This window comes from Hydractinia symbiolongicarpus, chromosome 3 (assembly GCF_029227915.1).
Source record: "Hydractinia symbiolongicarpus strain clone_291-10 chromosome 3, HSymV2.1, whole genome shotgun sequence".
Lineage (NCBI taxonomy): Eukaryota > Metazoa > Cnidaria > Hydrozoa > Anthoathecata > Hydractiniidae > Hydractinia > Hydractinia symbiolongicarpus.
The window spans coordinates 3,934,347-3,962,197 of NC_079877.1; the positions used below are offsets into that span (position 1 = coordinate 3,934,347).

Below are 27,851 nucleotides of genomic sequence, written 5' to 3' on the forward strand. Positions count from 1 at the left end.
TTGATGACACATAGTTTAAAAATCAGTAAAGTTAGCTACTAGGTCCTAAAACCTATAAACTTATAATATTCCTAATATTATTCTTATTAGAATAAAAACAACCCATATATATATATATATATATGTATATAAATAATCCGTTTTAAACTACATTTTAGTGAAAAGATTTTAAACATCAAATGACTCCTTTGAGTGGAGTTCATCTACACAAAGATTGCGAGAAAGGTTAAACAAAGCCCGGCTACGGGCATGACCGTTAACCCTCGTACTACGCCAGCAGGATCTGGAATGAATAGCAAACAAGATGAGTCTAAGCAAGATTCTGAACAAAATGAAGATAAAAATTCTGAAGATGTTGATATGCAAAAGACTTCAGGGGGATTAGATGATGTGGAAGAGTTGTTAGATAACCTAAATCTCGAAGGTGAGGTTGAAAGTGATGAGACACGAATTACAGATGCTGATTATGATGAAAACGGAATTCCTGTTTTTCCACATGAATTGCTTGCAAAACTTGACGAAATGGTAAACAAGCCAAAGTGGATTATTCCTGTCCTGCCCAAAGCAGAACTTGAACTGCTAATGGATGCTTCAATAAAATTGGCCAAAAAAGGTAAGTTTGTCTACCAATGTGTGAGTTTAGTTTAAACAAATCGAGAACATACCATCTATTTTAAGGTGTTTATTTTGTTTTAAATCATTTTTGTTGTCAAAAGGCCAAAGTAGTGATGGAACACATGGAACTTGTATAGCATGTGATCACCAGCATTATGCATTCTTAAAATTGAAGAATTAGATGATTGAATAATAAAAGTATAATTCCATAAGTTATTGCTTATAAAAAAGGTGTTGTTGCTGTTTGAGTGTGATTTTACATCCCCTGTTTGTGTTGCTAGTGTTACTTTTTTCACACAGGCTTAGACACCCAGAGTGAAGCATGTCAACGTTTCATCAAGGAAGGAATGACAATTTCATACAACAAAATCCTTCTTGACGATGCAGTAAGCACGTGGAAATTTGAAATACATGTAAGATTTTTTTTGCATGCATTTTTAGCTACTTACCCTAATAAAGGACACAGCTAAAAAAATTTTTGTCACTAGCGAAGTATATAACTAGCCAACTCTTAAATATTTGAAGATTTGAAGCCAATATTTCTGACAACCAAAACACCTATTTTTTACCTGATGTATATCACCTTCTTGGAAAAGTATGTTGCAAGGAGGTAGTATTCTAATCTAATCTCTATCAAATGCTGAAGAGATAGCATCAGGTTGATAACATATTTGGTAGCATATTAACCTGACATGCCATAAGTTGTGGGTTTAAGGCACATGCCACTTTTATTTATTGCATAGTTTTGTACTAAGATGGTTACTTATTTAAATAACCACAATATAAGTTTTATCTTGTTTTATTTTATTAATTCTAAATTTTCACTTTGAAATAAACCTTCTATGTAAATCTGCTTTGTGTATTGTTAGTGTTGCTTGACAATGAACAGAAATCTATGCATGGTTCCCAAAACTGGGAGCCATAGACAAACCCAGTACACAATGTGCAGCAATATTTTAACGAAGCACCCAATAACTTATCTGCCTGCGAAGTGTATGTAGAAAATGGTTTTTCATGACCCATCCATGGGTCCGTTCTCTACTGAGAATGACAAACTGCTATCTGTAAGTGTGTTGTTGTTTAGAAATATATTTTGAGGAATACTGAGAAGCTTCTGGAACTCTGTGTGGTCAAATTAGAACAAGATTGGTTTCCTCTGCTTGACTTATTGGCAATTGCATTAAATCCCAGTTCTCGGTACCTAATTTGTTTGTAATAAGTCATTTATTTGACTCCTTAACACATTTCTTCTACAGTACCACTTCAATGTAACTTTACATGTTTGCAAGTTTTACAACGTCATGTAACAATTTCATGTCTACATAAAGAACCTTTGCATATCTTTTGTTTACACGTGAACTTAATTGCTTTCTATTGTTATTGTCGTGCGGAAGTCATACAATAAGATTTGATGAATCCTGTTGTTCTTACATGTAACATTGTTTAAAAGTGTTAACAATCGCCAAAGCTATTAAAAGATATATATGTTTTAAAAAATATTTAAACACGCATAAAGCGTTAAAGATTTTGTGTTTAATGTAAAATCATGTTTATGCGAAGAATGTAAAATTAAAGCAATCATAGTAAAACTTTTTATAATAGCTTGGTAACTTGCGCATTGCTACCTGTTTTTTTATTTCTATTTTGAGAATACTGTTTCAATACTCACATGCACTAAAAATAGTAGTTTGGAATACTAGTTTCAGTACATCAAATTAAACTTACTTGACGGCGATTAAATTAAATAAAGTAGTTTGCCATTTTTGTGAATCCCAAGTTTTATTAATTTTTGTTGCCTTGCGTTTTGTTGCATTGCCATATATTGTTAAAAAAACATAAAAACGGCATCATAGAAACTGAAAAGATCGCCGTAAATTGTTTAAAAATCATGAAAACAGGATTGTAGAAAGCAAAAACATCGCCGTAGATCGTTTAAAATCATAAAAACAGAATTGTAGAAAGTGAAAAGATCACCGTAGATGATAATCGTAAAAACGGGATTGTAGAAATGATTGTTTCTATTTGTATAAAATGTAAAACAATGGTCCTTAATAAAATACAACATTTACGTTTGTGTAAAAACAATAAAATTGCTTGCAAAACATGAGATTCTATCAAAGTATCATAACAACTCGCATGTAAAAACAAAATATGTCGCTGTGTATAGGGGAAACAATAAAAAGTTAAAGCTTTGTTAAATTTTATATTTTTTCTTCTGTTGGTCCCTTGACAGCTAAAGGAATTAAATACAACAATGAGTTACGCAAAGTTTACATGAGCTGATTAAAGTTCGTATGTGAGACATGAACTTTATCATTTTCAACATGCAAAAATAGCTCTTGTATTTAACAATAGGTTGACAATAACAACGAAAGTTCTGACGCTACCGAAGGTTCTTGTGAAGGTGATAAATATTGTGCACATGTAAAGTTACATTTAAGTGGTACTGTAGTTATGTCTAATTAATTTTTAAACCAGCTAAATACTCTGTTCTCTTAAATAAGCCCTAGGTAGACGACTTGCATACACTTTCGCAAACACTCGTTTTTACTTTGTAACACATATCTGGTGTAATTTATACCATGATTTGCATTTTGGATCACGTATGTCTGACTGAATTCAGCTGAATTATCTAACTTGGTGTGTCGATGAGTTGGTTGTTTTGCTCCTTAGTTTTCACTTGTATAATGCTGGAAGAACACCAGAATCATCACCTACTACTGGAATGGTAAGAAGAGAGGAGTCTAAATATCTCATATATCTTAGTATCTCTTGATTTCTATGATGTTGTTAGAGTTTCGAACAAATAACTTTAATCAAGTATAATATTTCAGAAGCTCTGACTACATGTTTTACTTTACCAGTGAATAGTTGCTTAAAAGTGCTTTATACAAGCAAAATTATGTCTGTTTTTTTATTTTATTTTGCATAACATATTTTAGGAAGAACGACCTGTATTTGCAAGACCAAGTGATCCACGGCAGCCTAAGGTGTGTAAAGTTTGTTGTGAAGTATCAACTGTCATGGTAAAATCACCAGATGCTACTAGGGTTTACCATACCTTAAAACTCCTAAGTTCTTCCTAACTTGAAAAAGTATTAAATCTTTTCTACTTCTTTGGCGATAACGCCAAAAATATAGTGGAGACCAATAAAACCAATAAAATATGCCTTAAAAACCATAAAAACAGACCTTTAAAATCTGTCATTTTCCAGATAAAGACTTTTAACAAATTTTTAAAATAAATATTTTTAAATTTGTTTCTGTCTAAATGTGAAACATTGCATCATTCAAGATTTCTGTTTAGTATAGGATGTTATTTTTTTGTGTGTGGTTCAGAAAAAAATTGTGGTTAAAAACCTTTAAAACACCCCTGAAATTGCAAAAGAAATTAGAAAACCTTAAAATTGTTTAGAAAAAAGATTTAGCTAACACCAAGTGTATTCTTTTAAATGAAAAATAAAAAAAAATTCAAACCATTAAAAACCTCCTATTTTCTTAAAAAAAGTTGAGATCTTAAGGTCTGAAATCTTTTTCAATTTAACTCTAAAAAGAGGTGGCAACCTTGAATGTGCAGTTAAGCTTTGATTGGTTAGTTGTTTGTGTTTTGGTTAAGTACCTTCATTTTATTTTAACTTAGGGATGGGTGGTTGACCTGGTGAACAGATTTGGAAATCTAGGCGGCTTTGACAAGCTGAAGAAAAGATTTTGTGAAATGGGCCATTTAAATGTGCCTATAATCTGTGCTCTTATCAAGTATGTGTTTTGCTTTATACCATACTGTATGTTTTATTCTTTTTATTGAATGTACTTTACAGTTGGATAAAGAATATTGCCTAGTAAAAATTAGGTAAAATTAACCAGAGTATGCCTGGGACCAAATTTATTTGAATTCTCTAAGGTCAATCAAGGTATTTAATAAGTTGATGACTTCGTTGGAAAACTTTAAACTGGACTGTTTCCTTAAAAAGAATATGGTGTTAAATGCTATTTTAATCAACGTTTCAAAGCTGTGAGCATGCATCACATAAGCCACAAATATAAGAAAGTTGAACTTTATATCATGCTTTACTGTTATAACCACAACTGTTTGTTTCAGGCCATTTGGATTATGTGCTGAAGTACTTGCTGAAAAGGTTGTTGAAGAATACCTTTTACCCATTGTGGTAAGAACACATTCTTATTTTTTCTTCTTCATTATCTCCATGCTTGTTATTAATTACTTTTCTTTTTTCTATCATAGCACATTATAAAAAAATTCTTAGATTCTCTTACTGACGAAGTTTTAAAAAAAGAATCTAAGACTGAATCTAAAAATGAAGCAATTACTGTCATAATTAAGGTAAGATTTTAGACCTTTCATAAATTGCATACATGGTGACTAGTATACATATTGCAATTTTACAGTGTATATGAAATAACACGTCCTCCAACAATAAATTTTAGCATAACGATTTTAAATTTAAAACAACAGAATGCACTCAACCATCCAATGATAAAACTATTATAGCAAATCAATTTGGTAAATTATTATTGTTAAATATATATATGGTGGTGCTAACATTAAGCTTGTGCCTGGAGAACCTTTTTTTATCTTGCTTTTTTTGCAATAATAAAAGTTGCTGCAAACTATAAAATAATGTTGGACTTTATTATAGAGCTTAAAAAGCCCTTTTAAATTTTTTAAAAGCTCTTTGTGTTCTCAAAATATTCAGATTTAAAGAATTTCAGAATTAATTACTTTTCTGAGATCTAAAAGTGTCCGACCAACACAGAAATCTATTGGATGTTTTGTCCGAAGAAAGTTTGGAATGAGCTACGGACATGTCTGACCAAGCTGAAGATGTGTAAGCATATAAGAGTTAAAAATATGTGCACCATTTGCATACATGACACAGAGTTGTGTGCAAAAAATTCATGCATGGATCTTTTTGCTTTGCACTAATGGTTATCCCCACTTTGCAACATTCATTCTACTTAAATCTAACACGAAAAAGTATGTCATTCTCCTACTAAAATTTTGCTTGTTCATTTTAGAGCATGAAATCTATCGTTGCTCGTCTTCCTGGTCAAGAGGACTTTTGTAAAGAGTTGGAAAAATTGAGGTTGCTAATGATTTTAAGGTAATATATTTTTCTCTTATACATTAAAAGTTATTATCAAAACTAAATTTTGTGAGGGTTGGTAGTGTGTGGATAAAAAGTGTTATGAAATTTTTTTATCCCAGTCAAAGTTAATCGAAAGCAATTTTAGAGTAGAAATTCCATTACCCCTGGAGATTCATGGGTTTTATAGATCTTACCTTAGTTACTATATTATACTTTAAATTAGAAAAGTGCAAATGTTTTTTTAAAATATTATTTTTCTCCTGAAGGTTATTGCAAGTATCTCCGTTCAATGGTAAAATGAACGCATTGAATGAAATCAACAGAGTAATCAGTAGTGTTTCATACTACAGTCATCATCGTCATTCTGGATATGATGAAGATGAGTATTTAACGCATGACATGGTTGCTAAATGGTTGCAAGAAAATGATGTTCTTGTCACCGTACTAAAAGACAACCTGCATCAACCACAATATGTTGAAAAATTGGAAAAAATTATAAGATTTACTATAAAAGCAAAAACTTTAACTCTGCAGGATTTAGACACAATATGGCTTGCTCAAGTAGGAAAACATGAAGCTATTGTAAAAAATATTCATGACTTGTTGGCAAAACTTGCCTGGGATTTTTCTGCTGAACAGTTGGATCACCTATTTTCAAGATTTCAGGTATACATGGCATTTTTTGCAGTAGTAATTAGATGTTTTGGAGTACAAATTGCAATTTTTGATGATTGGTTTATAAAAGCGAAAATTTTTGAGTCTGTTGGGGAAGAAAAATTTTGGTTTTAAATACTAGGAATTAAAGAAATTGCCCTCAGCGCCATGTAATTACAAAATGATGGTTTATGTCAATATATCCATAAGGAGTTTGATTTTAGTAACTAAACTTGTGTTAGTTATCTAAAATAAACCGAAATAAATATTTAGGCTAGTTGGAAATCTGCAAACAAAAAACAACAAGAAAAATTATTGGAACTCATACGTAGACTAGCTGAAGATGACAAGGAAGGTGTCATAGCTCATAAGGTAGTTAATTTTGTTACTTAAAATTTGTGTGTGATGGAAAAGTCACATAGATTAATAGAAAGTTTTTTTTTAACAATATTAATTTTAACAATATTTTTGAATTGATTGGGCGTACTATTTTTAGGTTTTTATTGCACATCCAAAAGTTTCTTTTTTTGTAGACAAAATAATTAGAGAATTAAAATTGGCTGCATATTAGCATTTTCTTCATCGAAAAGCATGTAATTTTATAAAAAACACTATTTTAAACTTTAACCACGCTTTCATTTACGTTCTCATTAAATTTATTATGTAGAAACTATTTTTATCACTTTATGTTTTAAAATTATTCAAGGCTTATCCTATATATATGGTTAACCATTTATTTGTGTTTTAGTACAAACAAATATGACATTAAAGTTTTTATTGTTTTAGGTGCTTGGTTTATTATGGCAGCTTGCCCACAGCGATGATCTCCCAACTGATATAATGGACCAAGCGTTAAACGCTCACATCAAAATCTTGGACTATAGCTGCTCACAAACACAAGACCGAGACAACTTAAAAATAGGATGGATTACTCACTGTGTGGATGATTTAAGGGAAGGAGTGTGGGTAATACCAGCATTGAAACAGATCAGAGCAATTTGTGAATTGTTTTATGAGGTATAACATAGAACTATATTGGGCTTTGTTATTTTCTATTGCTACATTCTCTCTAAATGCTTTAAAGATGTACAAGTGAAAGTTTTGTAGATATTAAAATTCTGCTTGTTAAATATTTCAGAAGTTTATACTGTTTTTAAGGGTTCTGGACAAAGCTCGAACCCGCATGTTTTGTACCGAAATGCAGTGGTAGAAAATATTCAAAACAAGCATGCTGTTGTCAGTTTGGTAGCAGAAAATTTAGCAAAATACATGGATAAAATAAGAGAAATACATAAAAGTAAGTTATTTAGATTTATCCATTCTTCTGTTACCATGTGTGCTTGTTAATAGCAGAATTTTTTGTTTATTTTTTAAGATGATCCAACGATCGATCCTGTAAATTTAATACCTGATGGACGATACAGTCATGTTATGCAGATTCAAGAGAGGCTTGATTTTTTAAGGTTAGTTGTTTCAGTGTTTTTTCAAATATCATTGTTGTCTGTTCTGTCCCCATTAAACCTTTTATTTCATGCTAATGTACTTCTTTACAGGTTTGTGTTGAATGATGGAAAAATGTGGTTATGTGAGCCTCAAGCAGAACAGGTAATTGCTTTATTCCTCTTAAAATCTTTAATTGTGAAATATTTGTATGGTTGGTACGAAAGCATTTTACATGGTCTAGATTTGCCATCTTTACATTGATGAAGTTTGAATGCATAGCCAGAACAGGACCAAAATGATAGGTACCAAAAGTATAAAAAAGGGCTTTTACTATCATATGGGATTTATGCTGCATCATTATGTCTGAAAAAAAAGTCTTCAAATGCAAATCTTAGAATGATCAAGCTTTTTTTAAAAAACAAAAAAAATTAATTAAAAAGCCTTGTTAAACAAAAGTTTTAAGTTTAACACTATCATCAGTTTGATATAACTTTAGGATCCCTTTGAACGTATCCAGTTGTCTTGTTTACATACTATATTTTTCAGATTTGGATTTGTTTGGCCATAAACTGTGCTTTTGCAGTGGACAGAGATGTGTGTTTTAAGTGGTTTTCAAAGGTAAGGTTCTGACAAATAAAAACGTTAAAGTTATTACTTGTATCTTTCCTGGCTTATTTCTTTAGCCAGTTTTACTAAAATATTGCTACAAAGGTCTGCCCTGTATATGGTGCATGCTTGTATTTTCATAATACTTTGTCAGTATTTTTGTGATAATTTAAATTCGAATACTTCCACAAGAAGAAAAAATGTAAAAAATAGATGTGACAAAAAGTTTGTGATGAAATACTTTTGAAGGATTGTGTCTTTGGCTGTTTTTTTAAGAGGAAAGCAAACTGTTTGTTTTGTGATTGATTGTATTTTTGAAAACATGTTTGTAGGTGATGGGAGATGATCCTGATCTAGACCCAGAGATAACAAAACAATTCTTTGAAAATAATGTTCTAAAAATCAGCCCAGCGAATTTGAATGAGCATGGGTTAAGGTATGTCTAAGAATTTCAGCTAATAAAACAACAAACTATGACCCAATGTCAATTAAGTAGCATTTTTCTGCAATAGGAGGTTTCATGCTGAAACTACAGAGTGTAGTCCAGAAACGTAAAACAGTAGCTGTTAGATTTAAACAGAGGATTATTATATTAAGGATGCTTCATAGGACGTTCTGTAAAAGATTATTTATCCTTTGCGTGTAAAGTGAATTGAAAAATTCAAGATTTATTAGGAATTAGCCGTTTAACAACTACTGAGGATGCAAAATTACACCCTGAACTAACATTTTTGTATTAACTCTGCGATGAGCATAAAATGTTAAAAAGACCTTGGTTTCTTGCTTTTTGTTTGAATCTCTTGCTTTTAGTAGCACTGTCACATTTTTTGTGAAAATAGTTTATATTATTTTGTAGGTGTTTTGAAAGGTTTTTTAAATATGTGAACATGAAGGAAGGCTTACTTCAGAAAAAGAGGAATGGTACCTACATATTGGAAAACGTAAATTTGATTGGTTATGATTATTTATGGAAGGTACATCTAAAATTTTTTTTCTTTCTTGTAACTTCTGGTTTTTGTGACAGTGTGTGTTTTTTAACACTCACCTGTTATATTTAGGTTATCATAGAATCTCCTCTTAACATTGCAAATCATGGTATTGAAATTCTCAAGGAGGTTTATACAAATTTTGGTATTCACCTTCGAACAAAACAGGTACTTAATTTACAGAAAGAAGGATATGCGACCTTCTGAATTAAAAACAGAATTTTAAATGCTGTAGATAAATTTTCTGTCATATTTTTTCAATATAAATCTTTTAATTCAAACTCACTGTGTTTACAGTGTTTTTTGTACAAATTACCAACATTCGTTTTATTGTAATCTTTTGTTGTAAATTAAAAATAATTTTTTTAAATGTTTTTTAGAGCGACATTCATAGCATATTTATCAGTAACTGTCGAGAGCGTCTACAGCCATCCGAGAAGGTGTTGATCAATAGTAATCCTGATAAGGAAGATACCAGGAGTGCTGTTTGGCAAGAAGCAAAAAAAATCATGCTATGTCTAAAAACATTACGGGAATACGTTGCAGCATCAGACAATAATTATGGTGAAGAACGAGCTTTGCCACCTCATAACAGGTAGTTTTATAAATAACATTGTAGCAGTTTTCGATGCTTTTTAGCCCCACAATATCACCCTTTTGAAAAGTCACAAACCTTTTTTGTACCTAATTTTTTTTTAAATCCTTTTTTTTTTTGATAAAGAGCAAACCAATACTTGAATACAAAATTTAAAAATAAGAAAAAAGTAGAAGTGAAAATCTATTAACTATTTTTTGCATTTTGATCTATTTTAGATCTTGTCGTGCTGACCAAGTCTGCTTATATATTCGTTTCACGCCTCAAAACAGACAATTTGAGGACTTTGAGTTATGGACACACACTAATGAACCACTAGCTCTCATCAGAAGACAAATACATAGCAGGTATCAATTTATGCTTTCTTTTTTCTTTTTTCTGTTTTTATTCTTTTATGCATTTCTAATTTTTCATCACCATACAAAGTTGCTTTGAATTCCATGCTTGTACATTTCTAAAACCCTTGTGTGATTTTTTTTTTTGATCAAGAACTGTTACTAAAGGAATTATAAGACTTAAATTTTATTATGATTTTGAAATTTATTATTTTATTCCTGAAATGAGACAAACCTAGTAGAAAAAGGTTTGTAAAGTTTGTTTAGGACATCTGATCAGCAGTCAGTATTAGCATGTCTGGTTAACGTCTTGATGGAATGTTTGTGAAGTAAATGTTATTTTTTTACTCAGGTTAAAAATGTCAGCGCAAACCGTCAGGCTAGACATTTACAATAATGGTGAACTCATCAGTCCTATCAATGATCGAAAATTAGTCGGTGAATTACAAATAAAAGATAGAACAGTGAGTATTTGTAGAAAAATATTCCACCATTGATGATTTTTAATTATAGTAAAAGGTCTGGATTTATGCAGTACACAGCACAACCTCAATACTCATTTTCTAGTCATTTTCAGGAAAGGCGTGCAATCGCATGTGCACGCCTTGACACACGCCTAAATCGTTTCAACCGTGTGATTAATCGCATGCCTCAATAATAAATATCAAATTTTCTAAATCAACCTATAAGATCCATTTTGTAGCATCTGATGACAGCACTCGCAATAATTTTTGCTAATTCACACAGCACTCGCAATAATTTTTGCTAATTCACAGACTCCTGACTTAATTAAAAAAACTATGTAGACATAAATCTCTTGCCTGGCTCCTTCGTCATTGGTAACTATCTTACACAAGAAATCCAGCCATGCGGTTTTTAACTAATGCGGAGGTGAACGCTTACAGAGCACGGATAAAGCAAGTCTGCAAAACTGCACTTACAGGCGGAACAGACATTTTATGATGGATTTAACTGTAGATAATTTCTTCATTTGACAAAACAATTGGAAACCATAGCAGCTCCGAATTTGAATGGGTTTTTTTATGCCGCAAGAGTTATTTTTATTCAATTTTTTTTCTGTATAAATTTTGTTAAAATTTAGCTGAACTTTCTGAAGGAAATTTTACAATTTTTTTAAGCTGCATGGATAAAGATTTTTTTTAATTTGAAAGTGTATTTCAGTATAGTATATTTCAAACATGTAGAAAAGGAAGGTAAGATGAGGGAGTCGCTATACGTAGACGCTCGATCATCGTGTTTGGGATTCCACTTCAAAACGTCCCCCACTTTTCCAACCCAAAGTGAATACGCAACAAAGATGAACCTTGAAGGCGGTATCGCACGAGTAACATCCTTTGCACATGCGTTTTACATCGCATGTGTTACTTGATTTACACGTGCGAATCATCGCACACCTCAAATATTTCTGAAAAAGACTGATTTTCATCAAGATGTGATAATTTTTCAAAGGAATTTTATAAAGGGTTGTATCTGAAGTCCTCCAACTAATAAATTTGGGAAAGAACAAAAGTACTTAGTCAACTCCAGTAATAATTCTTTATTGAAAACCTATAGATAATATGTAAAACAATATGTAAAAAAATAGTTGCAAGCCCATGGAAAAATCCATGTGAATTCACTTGTTTTAATTGGCAGCTATTGTCCTTGACTCACTGACAGATAGTGCACATGATATCGTCAATAGGAAAAATAAAAGCTAAGAAATGCACTAATGTTTTCATGTTTTTCTATACTTGATTCTCATTATGTTGTAGGTGTTCACAATTAAACTTGGTTCCATTGGAGGTAGTGTACCATCATCTCCCGATTCGTCCTCAGATTCATCACCACCACCAACACCTCAACCTTGTGATGGACCAAATATAGAAGCAGAACAACTTCTCCCTGGTGTTGTATGTACTTTATTCGTTTTGGTTGTTAGTTCAGATTCTTAAAAAAATACTGTTATATATAATACTTATATCAATACTTGAAGATATTCTTGGCTGTAAGTGATTTTATATCACATTTTACATGTTTAATGTTGAGTGTATCTTTTGTCGTTAGCATTTTAAAACATTTTTTCATGCTGTATTTCATGCTTATTATGTTGCCATGAAATTATTTTTTATTAAAATGCTTCTTTTAAGTAAGCATTTCTCTTGAATAAGTGCCTGTTATTATTATCTTAACTCTAAAGTTTGCATTATTTTGTTCTTCTCTTGTAGATTCTGTCAAAAACCAAGTTTGCTCAAGTTTTGTTTTCCCTCGGCGAATTGGCAACGAAATTCAAAGCTCCTGAATTGCGGGATATCATTCTTAGTTTACTGAATATATGTCCATCAGGTAAGCATAATTTTACCTTTCTTTTTTAAAAAAAGCTAACTAACCAACACCATATTAAAATTTGGTAAAGAGAAAATTTCAAATGCTTTGGATGTTTCACTGAAGTCTATTTAAGGGATTATGAAAGTTATTACGCCAAATTCAAAGTAAGAGATCCATAAACGAAAAGGTCTAGTTTAAAATAAATTTGACAACTTAGAATGATGAATGGGTTTGAAATAATTTGAAATTTATTTGAAATCAGTCATGTCAATTATGACTGAGTATTCAAATCATTTTAAATTGTAATTATTGACAAACACATTATTTTAGTGAAATGTACTCAAGTTTAAATTCTTTCTTTTTAACATACAGATATTGAAACAATAAATCAAATCAAGTTGGTTTGTCATGAGCGTGCAATAAAAGGAAAACAAGCTTCACAAAGTTTAGAAAAATTCTTTTTATCTCAATCTCCAATACAAGTTCTCTATAACCTTGAGGTAGGTCTGCAGATTTCTCTGCTTTGTGATTATTATTTTATATTGTTCTGAGCTTCTACAAATTATAACGCATATTGCAGATATAAAAGACATGCATTTTTTATCCGAATTTATTATAATTTTTTCTAATCAAAAGTTTTAATGCACAGTTTACCTTCAATTCAAACGAGACATTTTCAACTTTTTTAGGTCATATATGCTTTGCTCTTACCAGCTACTGATCTAACTGATCATTCTGCACTATCCTTTCAACAAGAATTTGTTCTGGCAGGGGGTGTTGACTGTATATTAAAAATGTTTACTGGAAATAACTTTCTGCAAGGAGCAGATGGGTTAATAAAAAGGTTGGAAAAGTTTTTTGTAATTTCACTATGTGAAAAGAATATTTTTATTGTTGCATTGATTCAACAGTAACTAGCTAGGACATTTATGCAATAAACAAGATGTTCAGTCTGGCCCTACTTCACATTGACTTTATTCATGTTTTTAGTGCAAAATCAATGCCCACAGACATAAACTTGTACAGAAAAAGTCATAATAACAACACACTTTTTATTCAATCAAGCCAATTTCTTGTAAATTCAATAATTCTATAAGTTTTGTGTTTGAATGTATATTTACAACTTACAATTATGTTCATCTGTTGAAAATTTGAAAAATAAACTGATAATGTAAACTCAATGTATGGTTGTAAGTTAACTTGAAGTACATTCAAGTAAATCTTGAATATCTGAATGCCAAAGGAATAATTTTATATATAGGTGAATATTTATCATAGCACATCCGTATTTCATTCTCAACAGAGAATGCTTCACCCCGAGGTGAAGCATTCTCTGTTGAGAATGAAATACGGATGTGCTATGATAAATATTCACCTATATGTATACACACCATCCGGATAAACTATCTGAGTTCATCACTAACATATTGCCGCACGTAGTGTAGTGGGTTCGTCTACGGCTCCCAGTTCTGGGGACCGCGGATCTAATCCCGCTCACTGCTTGGCAGTATGTTAGTGATGAACAAAGTAGTTCTTCTTCAATATGACTTACACACATTATACTCGCCTGTCATCATCAGAGGTCTATCTAAACGTGAAAATGTTGATGTTATTTTCTTTTAGGTCTTCATATACCGTTCTTTTAAAGATTTCAAAGTTTTTATTCACTGCAATTGGTTATGCTCACATTACTGTTGTAGTAGAGGGTTTGCAAAAAGATGCTGGAAAAATAACTCAGGCACAGCATTCTTATGCAGTAGTTCTGCAGCAAGCTATTCAGCACATACCGAACACTTATTATGAATATGTTCTCCGCAGTCTTGCAGGTAAACTGGGTCAAATTTTAGCAACGAAAGCAATTGCGCATATGCCAGATATACATGTGGTTCGTGTTATTCAAAGAATATGTTGGGTGTCTGCTGTTGGTCATATTTCGTTACTCCAATCCGATATTACTGATATACATAGACACTATGAAAATGTAAGTGGTCTTAAAATATGACAAGTAGTTTTTCTAGTTAATGTTTTGATTTATTTTTGTTCGTGTAGTATATAACGCTTTCCTGACTATTTTTTGCTATCTGTCTATTACTAGCCAAATAACGTAGCATTGGATGAAAAGACTAAGTCTTTTCGAGCTGCTTTAAAGCATTTTTGAGTGCCTAAGGCTGAGCTAGGACACCTGTGTAAGAACTGATGAGTCGATAACAAAAAATCTTTAAGCACTTTTTCTCAACTGTTTTTGAAAACACAACCTATACATTATTTTCTGCTCTGCAATATAGAATCAACGTGTAGAAAAACTCTTATATCGAAGTTTTGTATGTAGTTGGACCACCATTTATTTTTCTATTGTCTACATCAGCGAACCTTTTCACACAACTTATTTCTAATTTAATAATAGTAAAAAAGTGGTATGATTAGTGTAGGCTGTGTTTTAAGTGCGTAGTCGAAAACCAATGCTTTTACATTTTTTCTTAGGGAAATAATATGCCAGTTAATCTTGAAGATATAACCTTAGCAAAGGAAGCTTTTGAAGTTTTAACTATTGCATTAGCATTATGTCCAACCATTCTGGAATTACTGATTCGTGACAGAACCTGGCATCTATTCATTATTGATGTTCTGTTACTTTGCAAGAACAGGTAAATTGTGTATTTATTATGTACTGCGTATTTATTTATTTTATTTAACTAGCCTAATATATTTATATTTTCTGTTCGTTTCTTTTTTGTTTATTTAAGAATGTTTAACAACATGATATCTCGTTTTAGGCCACTTCGGTTAACTGCTGCAGAACAGTGCTTTCAAATAGCGAGTAGATGTTGCAGTGGGGACAAACCGTTGAAATTTTTTATACAATTACTCTTCACTGTTCGTGATGTAAGTTTGTACTTTAACAACATATTTTACATTTTTTTCCTAAACTAATTCTGATTGTGTGCGAAAAGCTGTTTTTCCTTAATGTTCTATTTCTTAATTTTACTATCATTTATGTCTATGTTGCATAAGGTTGTGTTTAGGGTTAAAAGTTGGTATTTATATGTTTGTTGTTTAAGAACAAAGTGTTAGATCATCCACATCAATCGGCAGAATATTTCAACTTGTTGTGCAGGTATTTACACTACATACCTCCAACCTTATTTTATTTATTAAATTTATCGGAATTACAATTATTTTTTTGCTGTTTGATTAGACTTTTAAATTATGGAAGGAGTGTTGACTTGCAGCTGCAGAACGCAACCAAAATATTGGAGCAAGAAATAAAATGGATCAGATTAGTTCAGGTGCGTAGCTGATTTTCCGGAATGTTTTGAGCTCTTAAGAACATGATGGATAAGGGGGATGGATAAAGCATGCCCCTCCGTCATAACCAAAGTGATAAAAGACCCATTTTCTTGCTGCAAAACTGGCACAAATTTTTTTTTACCTTATTGGGAGACAATTGGGATAAAATAAGTGGATAACATTGTCCATTTCAAGATGATGTTGTTCTTGTACTTCAGAACATGAAAAGGCTCCAATTGTAATAACGTTTGGAATTAAAAGCTCTCATACTAAATTTCTTTTGATTATTCTGAAGTCACTAAATTTCAAGATTAAAAGAAGGCTTTTTTAGCACCCAATCTGTCTTGTAAAGGGCTAATTTGACAGACCAATAATACATACATAAAGGAATGGAGCACTGGGTAGTGTAAGGTTATTTTTTTATGAAGACTTAACTGTTTTTAGTTAAGAAAGGGAGGAACTTTTATTGGGGTTGTCCTAAACCTGTTTTTCTATAGCGTTTTGATGAATAAGTCATATATTATATATATATCTTCTCTTTTTTAATTACAGCACAAATATCGAAAAACACCTGACAGTGAATCAGCGGTTGTGGAACATGAATTGCTTGAGGGACATCTTGGAATTACAAAGGAACTTTTAGCATACCATTCAATACAGAAACGCTACAGTATAGGTTGTGAAGACGGGGGAGATAAATTACTTGTTGTAAGTACTTTGGTTGGTTTGTTGTTAACTTTTAACCAACTTGTGGAAAGAAGAGGGAACGCAGCTTAACATTTTTGTTTTTCCCCCTGATATCCTATTCCAAAAATAAGGAAATATTTTACTGCGTATAATTTTAATTTTGCAGCTTTTGCAATTAGAAAAAATGGAGAAACTAGACCTAAGTTATTGTCAACGTATTATGTGTTGCTTAAATGAACCAAGACAATTCTTAACTTAATAAATGTTTATTGTAGAGTTTGATCAATGATTTCATATTTTCTGCATCCAAACTGGAAGTGATATCAAGGACAGGAGGTATAGTTACCAGCGTCTTTTTATTTGTTTTGTAATAAGAATTTTAATAAAGATTTTAATAAAAAAATCTAAGAATATATTTTCTTAAAGCACAAAACAGTGTATTATGAAAACTGAATTGTTTTAAATTTCTTAAACATACACACATTTTTTTATAAGCAAAAGATTTGCTGGGGACTGAGGTTGAGAGTTTGATCAACCAACTACTAATCAACTCGACAGTCTGAAAATTTGAAATGTTAAGCAACTAAGGCTTAAATGTGAATCTAAGAAGAAACCTATCAAACAGTTCTTTAAAAAGGTTGACTAAAGAAAAAAGGCCTTTTTGTATAGAGAAATTACATACACAAAAATTACAATTTTTAATCAATTTAAAAAAAGTAATTGAATATTATGGTGAAATCAAAAAATTACCCTGAGAGATTCGGATTTAAAATAAGGCATAAATAGTTGAATTCTTTAGAGAAAATGTAAAATGCATTTGGGTGAAACATATTGATTCAATGGTATTATGAAGGCTTCATCATATGCTATTTAAAGACTTAAAAATACGACTGCTTTGAGATTTTTGCTGTACACAAAATGCCACACAATGACGTATTTTATTCTGTGTTGATATTTTGTGACATGTTTTGTAGTCATGTCGACAAGAATAGTTATGTGACATTCTGTAATGTATATTTTGTAATGTGAAATTTAGGAGATGTATGCAATCAACATATTAATCCAGTTTGCAATACACCACCTTCAATAGTAGCCGCACTGGACTTGCTTGTCGCATTGTCAACAAACTGTGTACAGAATCTACGCTTACTGGCCGACAGCTTGGCTGAGTTATATTACTCTGGTTACGATGGCATATTAGCTGAGTGGGAGTACCAGCCACCAATTGGACCCCGACCTGTGAAAGGGTTTGTTGGACTGAAGAATGCTGGTGCAACATGTTACATGAATTCAGTCTTGCAGCAGGTGTGTATATATTTATAATACAGACCTAAAAGTTTCAAACTTTGGTACACATATTTTAAACTTCATTTATACTTACAGCCATTTTCGCAGTTACTTCGCTTGACTTGCATTGGTTTCATTTTACTATTTAGTTGTACATGATACCAGAAATAGGAAGTGGTGTCCTTTCAGCAGATGTTGGATATAAAGATGAAGATGAGGAAGGTGATCAGGAGAAAGGAGTTAAGGAGGTACAGTTATCATTTTCTTTATACTTGCTTGCTTCCAAAGTGAAAAACGATGTCATACTTATGTTGGAGAGTTGTAGTAATTAAGTAATTATTGGGTCATCGCCTTGCCTGGAATATGCAATCATTGCACATTATATTTAGACATTGCTGATCTTGGAAAATTTGTTTTATCTTAATTTAGGCAGCATGGCTAAATCCTCAACGAGGCAATGTCAAACAATTTTTTCAGATCAGAAACAAAAATTCAATCGCTTTTCACTTTAGGAATAATATAAAACTGAAAGTATTAGCAAGTTTATACTGAGCTGTACAATGTATTAGAAAATTTTCCACTGTTTTCATATCTGTTTTTTGTGTGCTGGCGGTATGTTTTGTGTTTCTATTTTCCAGAGTATCAATATATTCTTAAGATCATATGTATAAATATTTTTAATAAAATAGCGAGTAATAGAAAGAAATGCTTCATAGTCAAATATCTACCATTTAAAGATAATCAGAATTGACTAAAGCGCCAAAGGCTATGATTTGGATTGTATAACGTCTATTCTTTGTAGATATCTGATATTAAGGAAGATCAAGCCACCAGTGGTGATTGCAAAGAATTGACTGAAAAGAAAAAGCAGCATGAGCGTCAATTATATAACACAAAAATAATGACTCAAGTACAAGCTATATTCGGACATTTGTATGGCAGCAAGCTACAGTTTTACATACCCAAGGGCTTCTGGAAATCATTTCGTTTATGGGGTGAACCTGTGAACTTAAGAGAACAGCATGATGCTTACGAGTTTTTTAACACACTTGTTGACAATATAGATGAAGGTTTAAAGTCGGCTGGTTACAAGACTAGTTGTTCAAACGTTCTGGGTGGATCGTTTGCTGATCAAAAGATATGTAAACAATGTCCTCATAGGTAATGTTTTTTTGGAAAGTGTGTTTAGCAAATTCGCTGAATTTTGAGCTTTTTTTAAAAAAATAGCGAATGACTACCTCAAGAGATTTTTTCTGGAATTTCAATCGCTAGTTCTAAAACAAAATTTGAAAGCGTCGTTCAGGAAAGTTTGTCTTGGGAAGTTTTATCAATTCGCATAATAATACCAACATGTTTCTTGAATTTCAGGGCTCTTGGATTTTTTTTTTTGAAAATGTGCCAAGATACTCATCCCAACCGAATGAGAACTTTTAACATGACATTTTACTTTATAATTTCAGATATTCACGTGAGACACCGTTTACTGCTTTAAATGTAGACGTTCGCAATCACCATAATCTGATCGATAGTCTTGAACAGTACGTGAAAGGCGATCTCTTGGAAGGTGCTAATGCGTATCACTGTGAACGATGCGATAAAAAAGTAGACACTGTCAAACGTATGTGTATAAAAAAGCTGCCGAAAGTCCTTGCCATTCAGCTCAAAAGATTTGATTATGATTGGGAAAGGTAAACAATCATTTCACACCCTCCCTATTGCAAATATTTCATATTTTGTTTAAGCTTCACTATATGTTTATAGGATTTTTATATTTACATCGTTCTTTGTTTTTTGGTTTGCCATATATTCAGCTTCAAACAAATTTAACTTGATGCATAATGAAATTGTGACGACTTGCTGTCTTGCTGTCAAGCTTAAACTTCTTGGCACTACTGCATGATTTGAAAAAAATTAACTGATATGCATACAACAAGCCTCCCAAAACACATCTGTGATTTAAGTGATTTATACCACTTAAAAGTTTCTGTCAATGGATAGTGGGAAGTTATGCAAAATTTATCTGTCATTCGTAGAAGCAAAGAAAATCACTAAAAATGTTATATTCATAAAAAATGTTTTATAATTTAGAGACTGTGCTGTAAAGTTCAACGATTATTTTGAATTCCCACGAGAGTTCAACTTGGAGCCATTCACAGTTGAAGGCCTGGCGAGAGTTGAAGGTGAAGTTATTGAAGATGACGTAACTGATACCATCACAACAAAGAACAAGGATGTAAAAGAAGAAGACAGCGAACCAAAAAGTACAATATACAGACTGATGGGCGTGGTCGTACACAGCGGACAAGCCAGTGGAGGACATTACTATTCGTACATAAAACCAAGGTAATAAACTCAATAAAAACAGCGACATTCCAGTGAATGTATAATTCACTAAATCATTCTAATAAATATTTTCCTAACATAATTTAATATCCTGCACTATGATGAAAATATTACGAAATGATGTTTTTGTTTAGAAACAAAGTTGATGGTCAGCACAAATGGTACAAATTTGATGACGGAGACGTGTGTGAATGTAATATGGATGACGACGAAGTAAGTATTATTAGTAAAAACCAACCTGTTTTATTTATTGACTGCTGTGATTTTACATAAAAGCAAAATAGATCAACGTTTTAGTATGTTTCACACAATAACAGGACGTTTTACTTATTCACGCGCTGTACTCTGAATCTACAGGCCAGGGTTTTTTTTAAGTATTATTGTTTCCATCATTGTTTATCCAACAAAAATCATATCTTATAATAGCCGTTATCTGTCTGCGTATTGTAACGGTGTTAACCATGCACAAAATCTTGAAACTACAAATAACAAATACGATATAGTGTTATCTACTTTGCTGTGACGGCCAAACTCTTGTGCAAAAAAAAGGTATTTTGTCTGTCGGCTAAAACTGGGTCATACGCAGCACAAATAACAAATGCGGTTTATTTTTATCATTGCGACAGGTGAATTCCCGTGGAATTCGGCAAATGGTTTGTAGAAAGATGTTACCTACAGTTTTTCTTTTTAGGAACTGAAAAATCAATGTTTTGGTGGAGAATACATGGGTGAAGTGTTTGATCACATGATCAAAAGGTATTAAACTTTTTTTTCTGTGTCCAGGTTTTTCTTACAAGGTCCCTTTGTTTTCCAGTGTGCCTTGGAAAAAAGCTTAGGCATGGCAACTGTGGACGATATTCTTGTTTGGGTTTGAGGGAATTTGTTTGGATCTCCTTAGCCTTTTGCTATATAGCATGTTACTTTATTTTTGGTATGACAGTCCTAGTATAAAAGACTGACTTCATTTTATTTTCTAACTAATATTCTTTGTATTTCAACTTATATAATGTTTTTAACTTAACGATACTCGATGAAGTTTTTAGATATTGCCGCTGCATGTCATTTCAGACAGATCTCAAGTGTCTGCTGCTTTAGTTACATGAAGTTGCATTTTTATTTTTTAGGCGCCAGAAACGATGGTGGAATGCCTATTTGTTGTTTTACGAACGTATCGATATCTTGTGTCAAACGGATCGTGAAAATACATTCACAAATGGAAGTATACAAATGCTACCTGCAATAAAGAGGTCCGTTCGTAAAGAAAACATTCAGTTCCTGCACACGAGAACACAATTTTCTAATGAATATTTTCAATTTATGAGAAAGTTGACGTTAGCAAGCCTGATGCAACAACAAGTTTCTAATAAGGTAAAGAAGTGATCTGAGAATATTCCAACTGAATTTTTTGTCATCCAATTGCTAGAATGTTTAACATAAAAAGTATGATCACTTTCATCCTGCTGGATTGTCTCCTCGTTTCAACCCTTTTACAGTCAATTATCGAGTTTTTTTTGACGGACGTCGTACTTTCGTTTATTTTGAATAATTTCTAACATCACTTTTTTACGTTTAGCCGCACGATCCTGTTCGCGAGGAACTCTGTTTAATAAGTCTTCAATTGTTGTCTAAATTTTTGTTTTCTGTTGGCTTTCACACTAAAAAGAGCATAAGGTAGGTTAAATGAGTTATTATGTTTTTCACGGTGTATAAACGTATATTATTTTGCCCTAATTGTATTTGTAACGATGTTTGAAATGGTTGTTACTTTCGTTACTACTGTCAACTAATTATTCTTACTAGTGTTTGACAATTCTTATTTCTTCACATAGGGGTCCAGCAAACGAGTGGTATGAAGCCGTTTCAGTATTAGTGAGGCAAGGTATCTCGCTACGTCGATGGTTTGTTATTGACGTGTTGTTGGCTCATCCAGATCGAATCATTGAATACCTGTTGGAATGTCCCGTTGCAGAAGTATGTTCTCTTGTTGCATTTTAAAGAACGACCATTAACCAAGAGTAGAGATTGTTCTTACTTTATGTCAATTTTTTTTATTTAGCAGGGTTGAAAACATATGACCTGAATTTTCTGATCTTCATTTATCTTCTTTTAAGATTCTTATCTACCGTTATATTTTAGATTCGTAGTGCGTTTGGTCGAATTATCGTCTTACTTGCACACCTCACTAGGGCTGATGGCCAGTTTAGTGTGGAGCTGTTGAGCACACCATTAGAACAATGGCAAGGTAATTATAGATGAAAGTAGTTTAGTCCCGTAAAGCCCTGATGTGGCCTATATGCTAAAAATTAACGCCATTAGTGATAAAAGTTGCTTTATGGCCAGTACCAATAAAACGGCAGGTTTTGTTACAGTGTGTTTGGCTTCAGAAAAGACACTGTGATTTGATAACCATTGTTTTCTGTATAAACGCCCATTGACATTTTGTTTAATTCTATTGTTCTGAATGATGAAACCCTGAATAACGCCCTGGATTATTATCCATTGGTTTTAGTAAAAGCGCCTTTCAAAGCTCTGATTTGAGATCCATTGTTTTTTTGTAAAAGCGCCTTTTGACGCTCTGAATTGATATTAATTGTTTTCATTGAAGACACCCTTTCACTTCCTGAATTAATATCCATTATTTTCAGTAAAAGGCTGTGAGCTTACAAAGTCAACTTTGAGTGATTATCTACTGCGTACAGTATTGGAAGTCTTACATCGTGAAGGTCCTGATAACAATACGAGACATCTTCTGCAGTACTTTCAGTTATTTTCTATGTATGCAGGGATAGGCGTGCCAGAGGTACTAACTTTCTATTCGAATACAAGTCATTGCTTATACAGTAATCAAGAGCAGGTAATCCATTCCTATGTTTAAACTTTCCATCTCTTTCTTTCAGCGCAAACAACTTCTTGATCTGGGTGTACTACTGACCTTCATACGATTAGCGATTGAAGACGATCGAACGAAATATCAATTTGCTGAGTTATCCAAACTTTACTCGCTAGTTTCTGTTTTGATACGCAGTTGTGACGTCACCAAATATATGAAGTCGTCACAAGAGGTAAAAAATTTAAATCCCTTTTTTTAACCAACCAGGTACTCAGGTAAATGTTTTTTCTAAAAAAAAGCAAATTATTGCATTTTTAATGAGGTAAATTTTATTTGCGATATTTCATACTCTACCTCTATATAATTACTGACTAAATGATGTTTGTTTAGGGTATGCCTTCAAAGCCGAATCCATTTTTTGATTCCATCATAACCACACCAATCATGGAAATTCCAGCCGATGTGGAAGGGCTGATTTACACTAGGTATAGCCGAGTAATTTATAGTTATTATAAGCTATTATCTTCTTGGTTGGACAGAGCGAGAAAAGCATTTATTTTGTTATAATTATAAAATGCATCCGTTAAAATTACAGCATTTTCAGTTTTGATCTTAACAATGATTACAAGAGGATGTACGGTATCTTGCGTGACTTCATAACTTGTTTTTTTCAGCAATTACGTGAAGAAGTTGTTAGAAGAAAGCAACACGTCAGAAGACACTATACATTTGATGAAGGTATGATTGAAGATTTTACCAAGGACAGCGTGTACTTACGTCAACAACGATGTCTGTAGTAACCGAGTCAATTTTTCTTTATTTTTTTTTTTAGTTTTTAAGTTGGGAATGTTTAAATTTTTCGCTCATCGCACTTTCCGAAGTATTGTTTCAGGTAAGATTACTATGTTTAAAGAACATTTAAAATATGTACCTCTCCTACTGTCTATATGTCATCGTTACTGTCGTTTGTTTTAAAAAAAGACGCCGTCGTTATTGTTGTTGTTGTTGTCATCGTTATCGTTGTGTCGTTATTGTAGTTGCTAATTTTACTTCTATCTTCTTAGATTTCGTACGCGTACACATACGAACTACGCCCCTTCTTAGACATTCTGCTTCATCTCTTGCTAATGAACGATTCATGGCAGGAACACAGATTGAAATATGCCTTCAAAGGTAAGAGTTGTATGATGGGAATTCCGTATGATGAATTTGAGAAAAAGAAGAAATATTGTTTTCAGGTTACTGCGATGCTTAGTTTGAACCCCTCTGCAGATCAAGCACATTTCCTTGAATTAACTTTTAGATTAGAAAGTTAATAGCAACCAAGTTATTACTTATAAGTATTCGCAAAGTACTTTTGAGTGCACCTGTAAAAAGAGCCTGGAAGGATTTAAGTGGTGTATACTCAGAGCGTCCACTATGTCTGGACAGTCAGAAATTTTCAGAAATTTTCAAAATTTTTTTAAAATGACAGTTAGGAAAAACCTGTATTTCTTTCATATGTCAGGGTTTTTAGTTTTAAGTGGTCAACCAGATTTTCTGCAATCTACTTGCATCAATCTACCTGTATCGATTTTAGAGAATAATCCAATATTTGTACCGGCATTACATAGCTGAAAAACAATGTCGGGAATGTCAGACAAATAAGTTAGTATTCAATGGTAATAATAGTTGTGATAAACATTAACACAAGTACGTTATTTACAGGTGTTTCTGATGACAGGGAAGGTTTGTTTGACACCATCCAACGTTCAAAGTCACACAGTCATAAAAGAGGATACCAATGTATCAAAGCAATTGTTCAGTTAACTCAAAAGTGAGTTGTTTTTCATCTCAACGTATGTTTTATTACAAACAAATGCATCGTTTGTTCGTTTACTCATCTTTTTGTTTTTCTAATTTTTTAGCTGTGATGTTGCACTCCAAATGCTCATACATCAAGACGATTTAAAAGAAAAGTGGAAGTCTGCTGTTCGATGGTTGGGTGATGAGCTAGAAAGGGTAAAAAAGAGTTTGTCTTCCAATGAACGTTACGTTGTTGATAATTTTTGACTTTAAGCTGTTTTTGAAACGCTTTTAATTTAAAAAACAGTGAGTAGGATACAAAGAGGGCATGTAGTGTCACAATGTTTAAACAGTCTCGTTTTGACTTTGTAATGTAATTCTTTCCAAGGGTATCTTTACCTGCTCTTAGTCTACTTTTTAGTTGTAAGATGTTCTATGAGGAGCAAACACAGTTTTGTCATCAGCAGTCATACGTGTTTTGCCATGGTTTAAGTACTTAAAATGCTATCCTTTTAGGCATATTTCATGCTCACTAAGGTTTGGTTTACGTTTCAATAAAGAGGAATGTGCTTTCATTGTACAGAAACACATGTTACACAAGAAAGCGACACAAGAGATTTGCACAGTTTTTTTCTATCTCTACAACAGTTGTAGAATGAATACAAATTTTATCGGAAACCAAGCTTTGAATTGCAACGCATTCTTTAGGTCTCTCGCAACACTTTGTTGTACAACATAAGCATTGTACGAATGTTACTCTACAATTCATTATTTTAATTAAAAGCGACATTCACGTCATGCCAACAGTCCAATCAATGCTGTACTCACACTAGACACTATTAAAATCATGTAGTACATCTTTTTAGCGTGCGCCGTCAGCATATAATTATAATAATTGGTCGCCGCCGACCCAATCTAACGAAACGTCAAATGGGTAATTATTTTGATTTTTTTCTAGTACTCTCAAATGACATGTATAATAAATTATATGTATGACATTACGTATTCTTTCTCAGGAACAGACTTTCTTTAAAATAAAAACTCGCAAACATAAACTTTCGCCCCTATCGACTGATAGCTCATCTATGGATGCATCTTTAATCTAACGGCGAATCAGTGCATAGGTCGAACGTTTCGAAAGTTGCTGTTTTTAAAGTACAGATTTCTTTTGTGTTTCGGAATTAATAAGTAAAACTTAACAAGTTGAATTCCAGTAGTAGTCTTGTAACCGTAGAATTTACATTGTTCTGTATTCAGGTATTTTCTTGAGCGATCGCACAGTGCCCGGTTCACTTACGCTAAAGCATGTGAGACGTTTGATGAAGATGAGGTAAGTGTTTTCCGCTTACAGTACATTTTTTCACCAATGCTTATCTCCATAGTTTCATTGACTGTTCTCACCCACGTATTTTAAGAGGACAACAACGATATCGGGTGAAAACCGGCAAGATAATCATTTCCGTTTTTGAAAAACAAAATGCCAAACTAAGTATTGGTATACCTAGTTTGCATAGGTATGCCAATCGAGCAATCTCTGCTACAAACGTGTTTCTATATTTTATGTCATGTTCTTTCATTAAGGTTGATTGTGACATACTGCAATATGTTCTTTGCCGCAGAGCATAAATCTGATATGCAGGAAGACATGATTTGTTTTTTCTTATAGGAGGAGGAGGAGGAAAACGAATTAATGGAAAGTTTAGACCAATCTAATGGAAACATACCGATAATGAACGAACGGCCTACGCTCGGCGTGCATTACGCCACTCAAGACGACACTGTAAAATGTCCACCATATTCCGAAGTCGTTATGAACAATCCAGTTTCCCCGATTGATTTAAGTAGTACTGAAAACGAACAAGTAGACAGTTCCTTAATTGAAGAAGATTCAGATAATCAGGCTGAATAGATTTTTAGAAGAGCAATGTTAATGTGCTGCTTGTCACAAAAAGAATTGTCGCATATTTGAAAAAGAAAAAGCTTCGAGCTAGTTTCCAGTGACACTTTGTACTTGTGCAGACACATTATCTAATGCACAAGTATTTGTGCGAAATATTTTTCTACGTTACTACTGAATTACCTTTTGCGATGAATTTAACAACAACCTGCCGTCGCTTAAAACTGTAAGTTAACGCCAGTCCATTTTTACCCCCGAACAAATTCTCGTAGCGCAAAAAATGCTTCGAAGTTAAAGCCATTTGGTAACGTTACAGTACACAGTTTTTTGTAAACAATATTTTTAGTTTAAATTCTTTGAACGAAGTAACTTGTGGTTAATAAAAGGAAAAATGGAAAAGCAAGGGTGAAAAAATAAATAATTTCAGACATGTATCTTTGAACCAAGGTTTCGTACGAAGAACTTCATTGAACCAAAAGTTTAAAGGGTAGATTCCACTGCTGCAATGTATTGTATGCAATATTGTAGAGTATACATAGTTAGCCTCCTTGTTTTGATTAGGCTTATATGTGCAGACAACAAGCAAGGTAGTGGTTATATCTATACAACAGATTGTAGAAGTTCAAACTATCCTTAAATCCGATTGGCAGATTAGCTGAACGGGGCAACTAAACACGGGAATTTGGTCTTTTAGAACTGACACTCACGAAATTACAATTGAGCCTGTAAAGTATAGGAACTTATTATTAAGACTCGGCCAAAATTTTGTGTTGCTTAAAAAAGAAACGTGTGTGATGTTTTTAGAATTGAGTTTATTTTTTTTCGTCCTGTTGCGTCAATTTGGATATTACATGAATGCGTTTCCACCATCCGTCACGAGGAGGAAGTAAAAATATTTTTAAAATATTATTTTATATTACAACTCGCTTTTGTTGTTGTTTTAAATGTTGTTTTTGTGTGTGTATGTTGTTTCGAGTTGTCTTTGATGAAAGCATTTGTAAGATTTTTGTTAATTCTATTGTAACGCTATTAATTTGAAAAACATGTTCTCTGTTCTTGATAAA

General features: G+C 32.6%; 1 protein-coding gene across 1 annotated transcript; it reads left to right on the forward strand.

Moving 5' to 3' along the window:
- Positions 1–148: 148 nt before the first annotated feature.
- On the forward strand, positions 149–27,851 carry LOC130635530 (probable ubiquitin carboxyl-terminal hydrolase FAF-X). The gene is made up of 55 exons (XM_057444884.1): positions 149–613; positions 916–1,028; positions 1,700–1,812; positions 3,289–3,343; positions 3,558–3,605; positions 4,256–4,371; positions 4,715–4,781; positions 4,859–4,957; positions 5,653–5,738; positions 5,990–6,389; positions 6,651–6,749; positions 7,164–7,394; positions 7,536–7,674; positions 7,753–7,840; positions 7,931–7,982; positions 8,367–8,438; positions 8,759–8,862; positions 9,283–9,400; positions 9,485–9,580; positions 9,793–10,007; positions 10,226–10,354; positions 10,695–10,806; positions 12,118–12,255; positions 12,571–12,688; positions 13,043–13,170; positions 13,360–13,514; positions 14,294–14,651; positions 15,152–15,315; positions 15,445–15,553; positions 15,730–15,785; positions 15,867–15,957; positions 16,511–16,666; positions 16,921–16,981; positions 17,682–17,950; positions 18,082–18,180; positions 18,735–19,093; positions 19,393–19,620; positions 20,021–20,275; positions 20,410–20,488; positions 20,967–21,031; positions 21,400–21,643; positions 21,849–21,946; positions 22,105–22,246; positions 22,412–22,517; positions 22,921–23,075; positions 23,173–23,337; positions 23,496–23,590; positions 23,780–23,843; positions 23,938–23,997; positions 24,170–24,278; positions 24,813–24,921; positions 25,013–25,106; positions 25,757–25,824; positions 26,148–26,220; positions 26,557–27,851. Exons 1-55 carry the CDS (start codon positions 250–252, stop codon positions 26,797–26,799), a joined length of 7,629 nt encoding a protein of 2,542 aa, XP_057300867.1. The 5' UTR covers positions 149–249; the 3' UTR covers positions 26,800–27,851.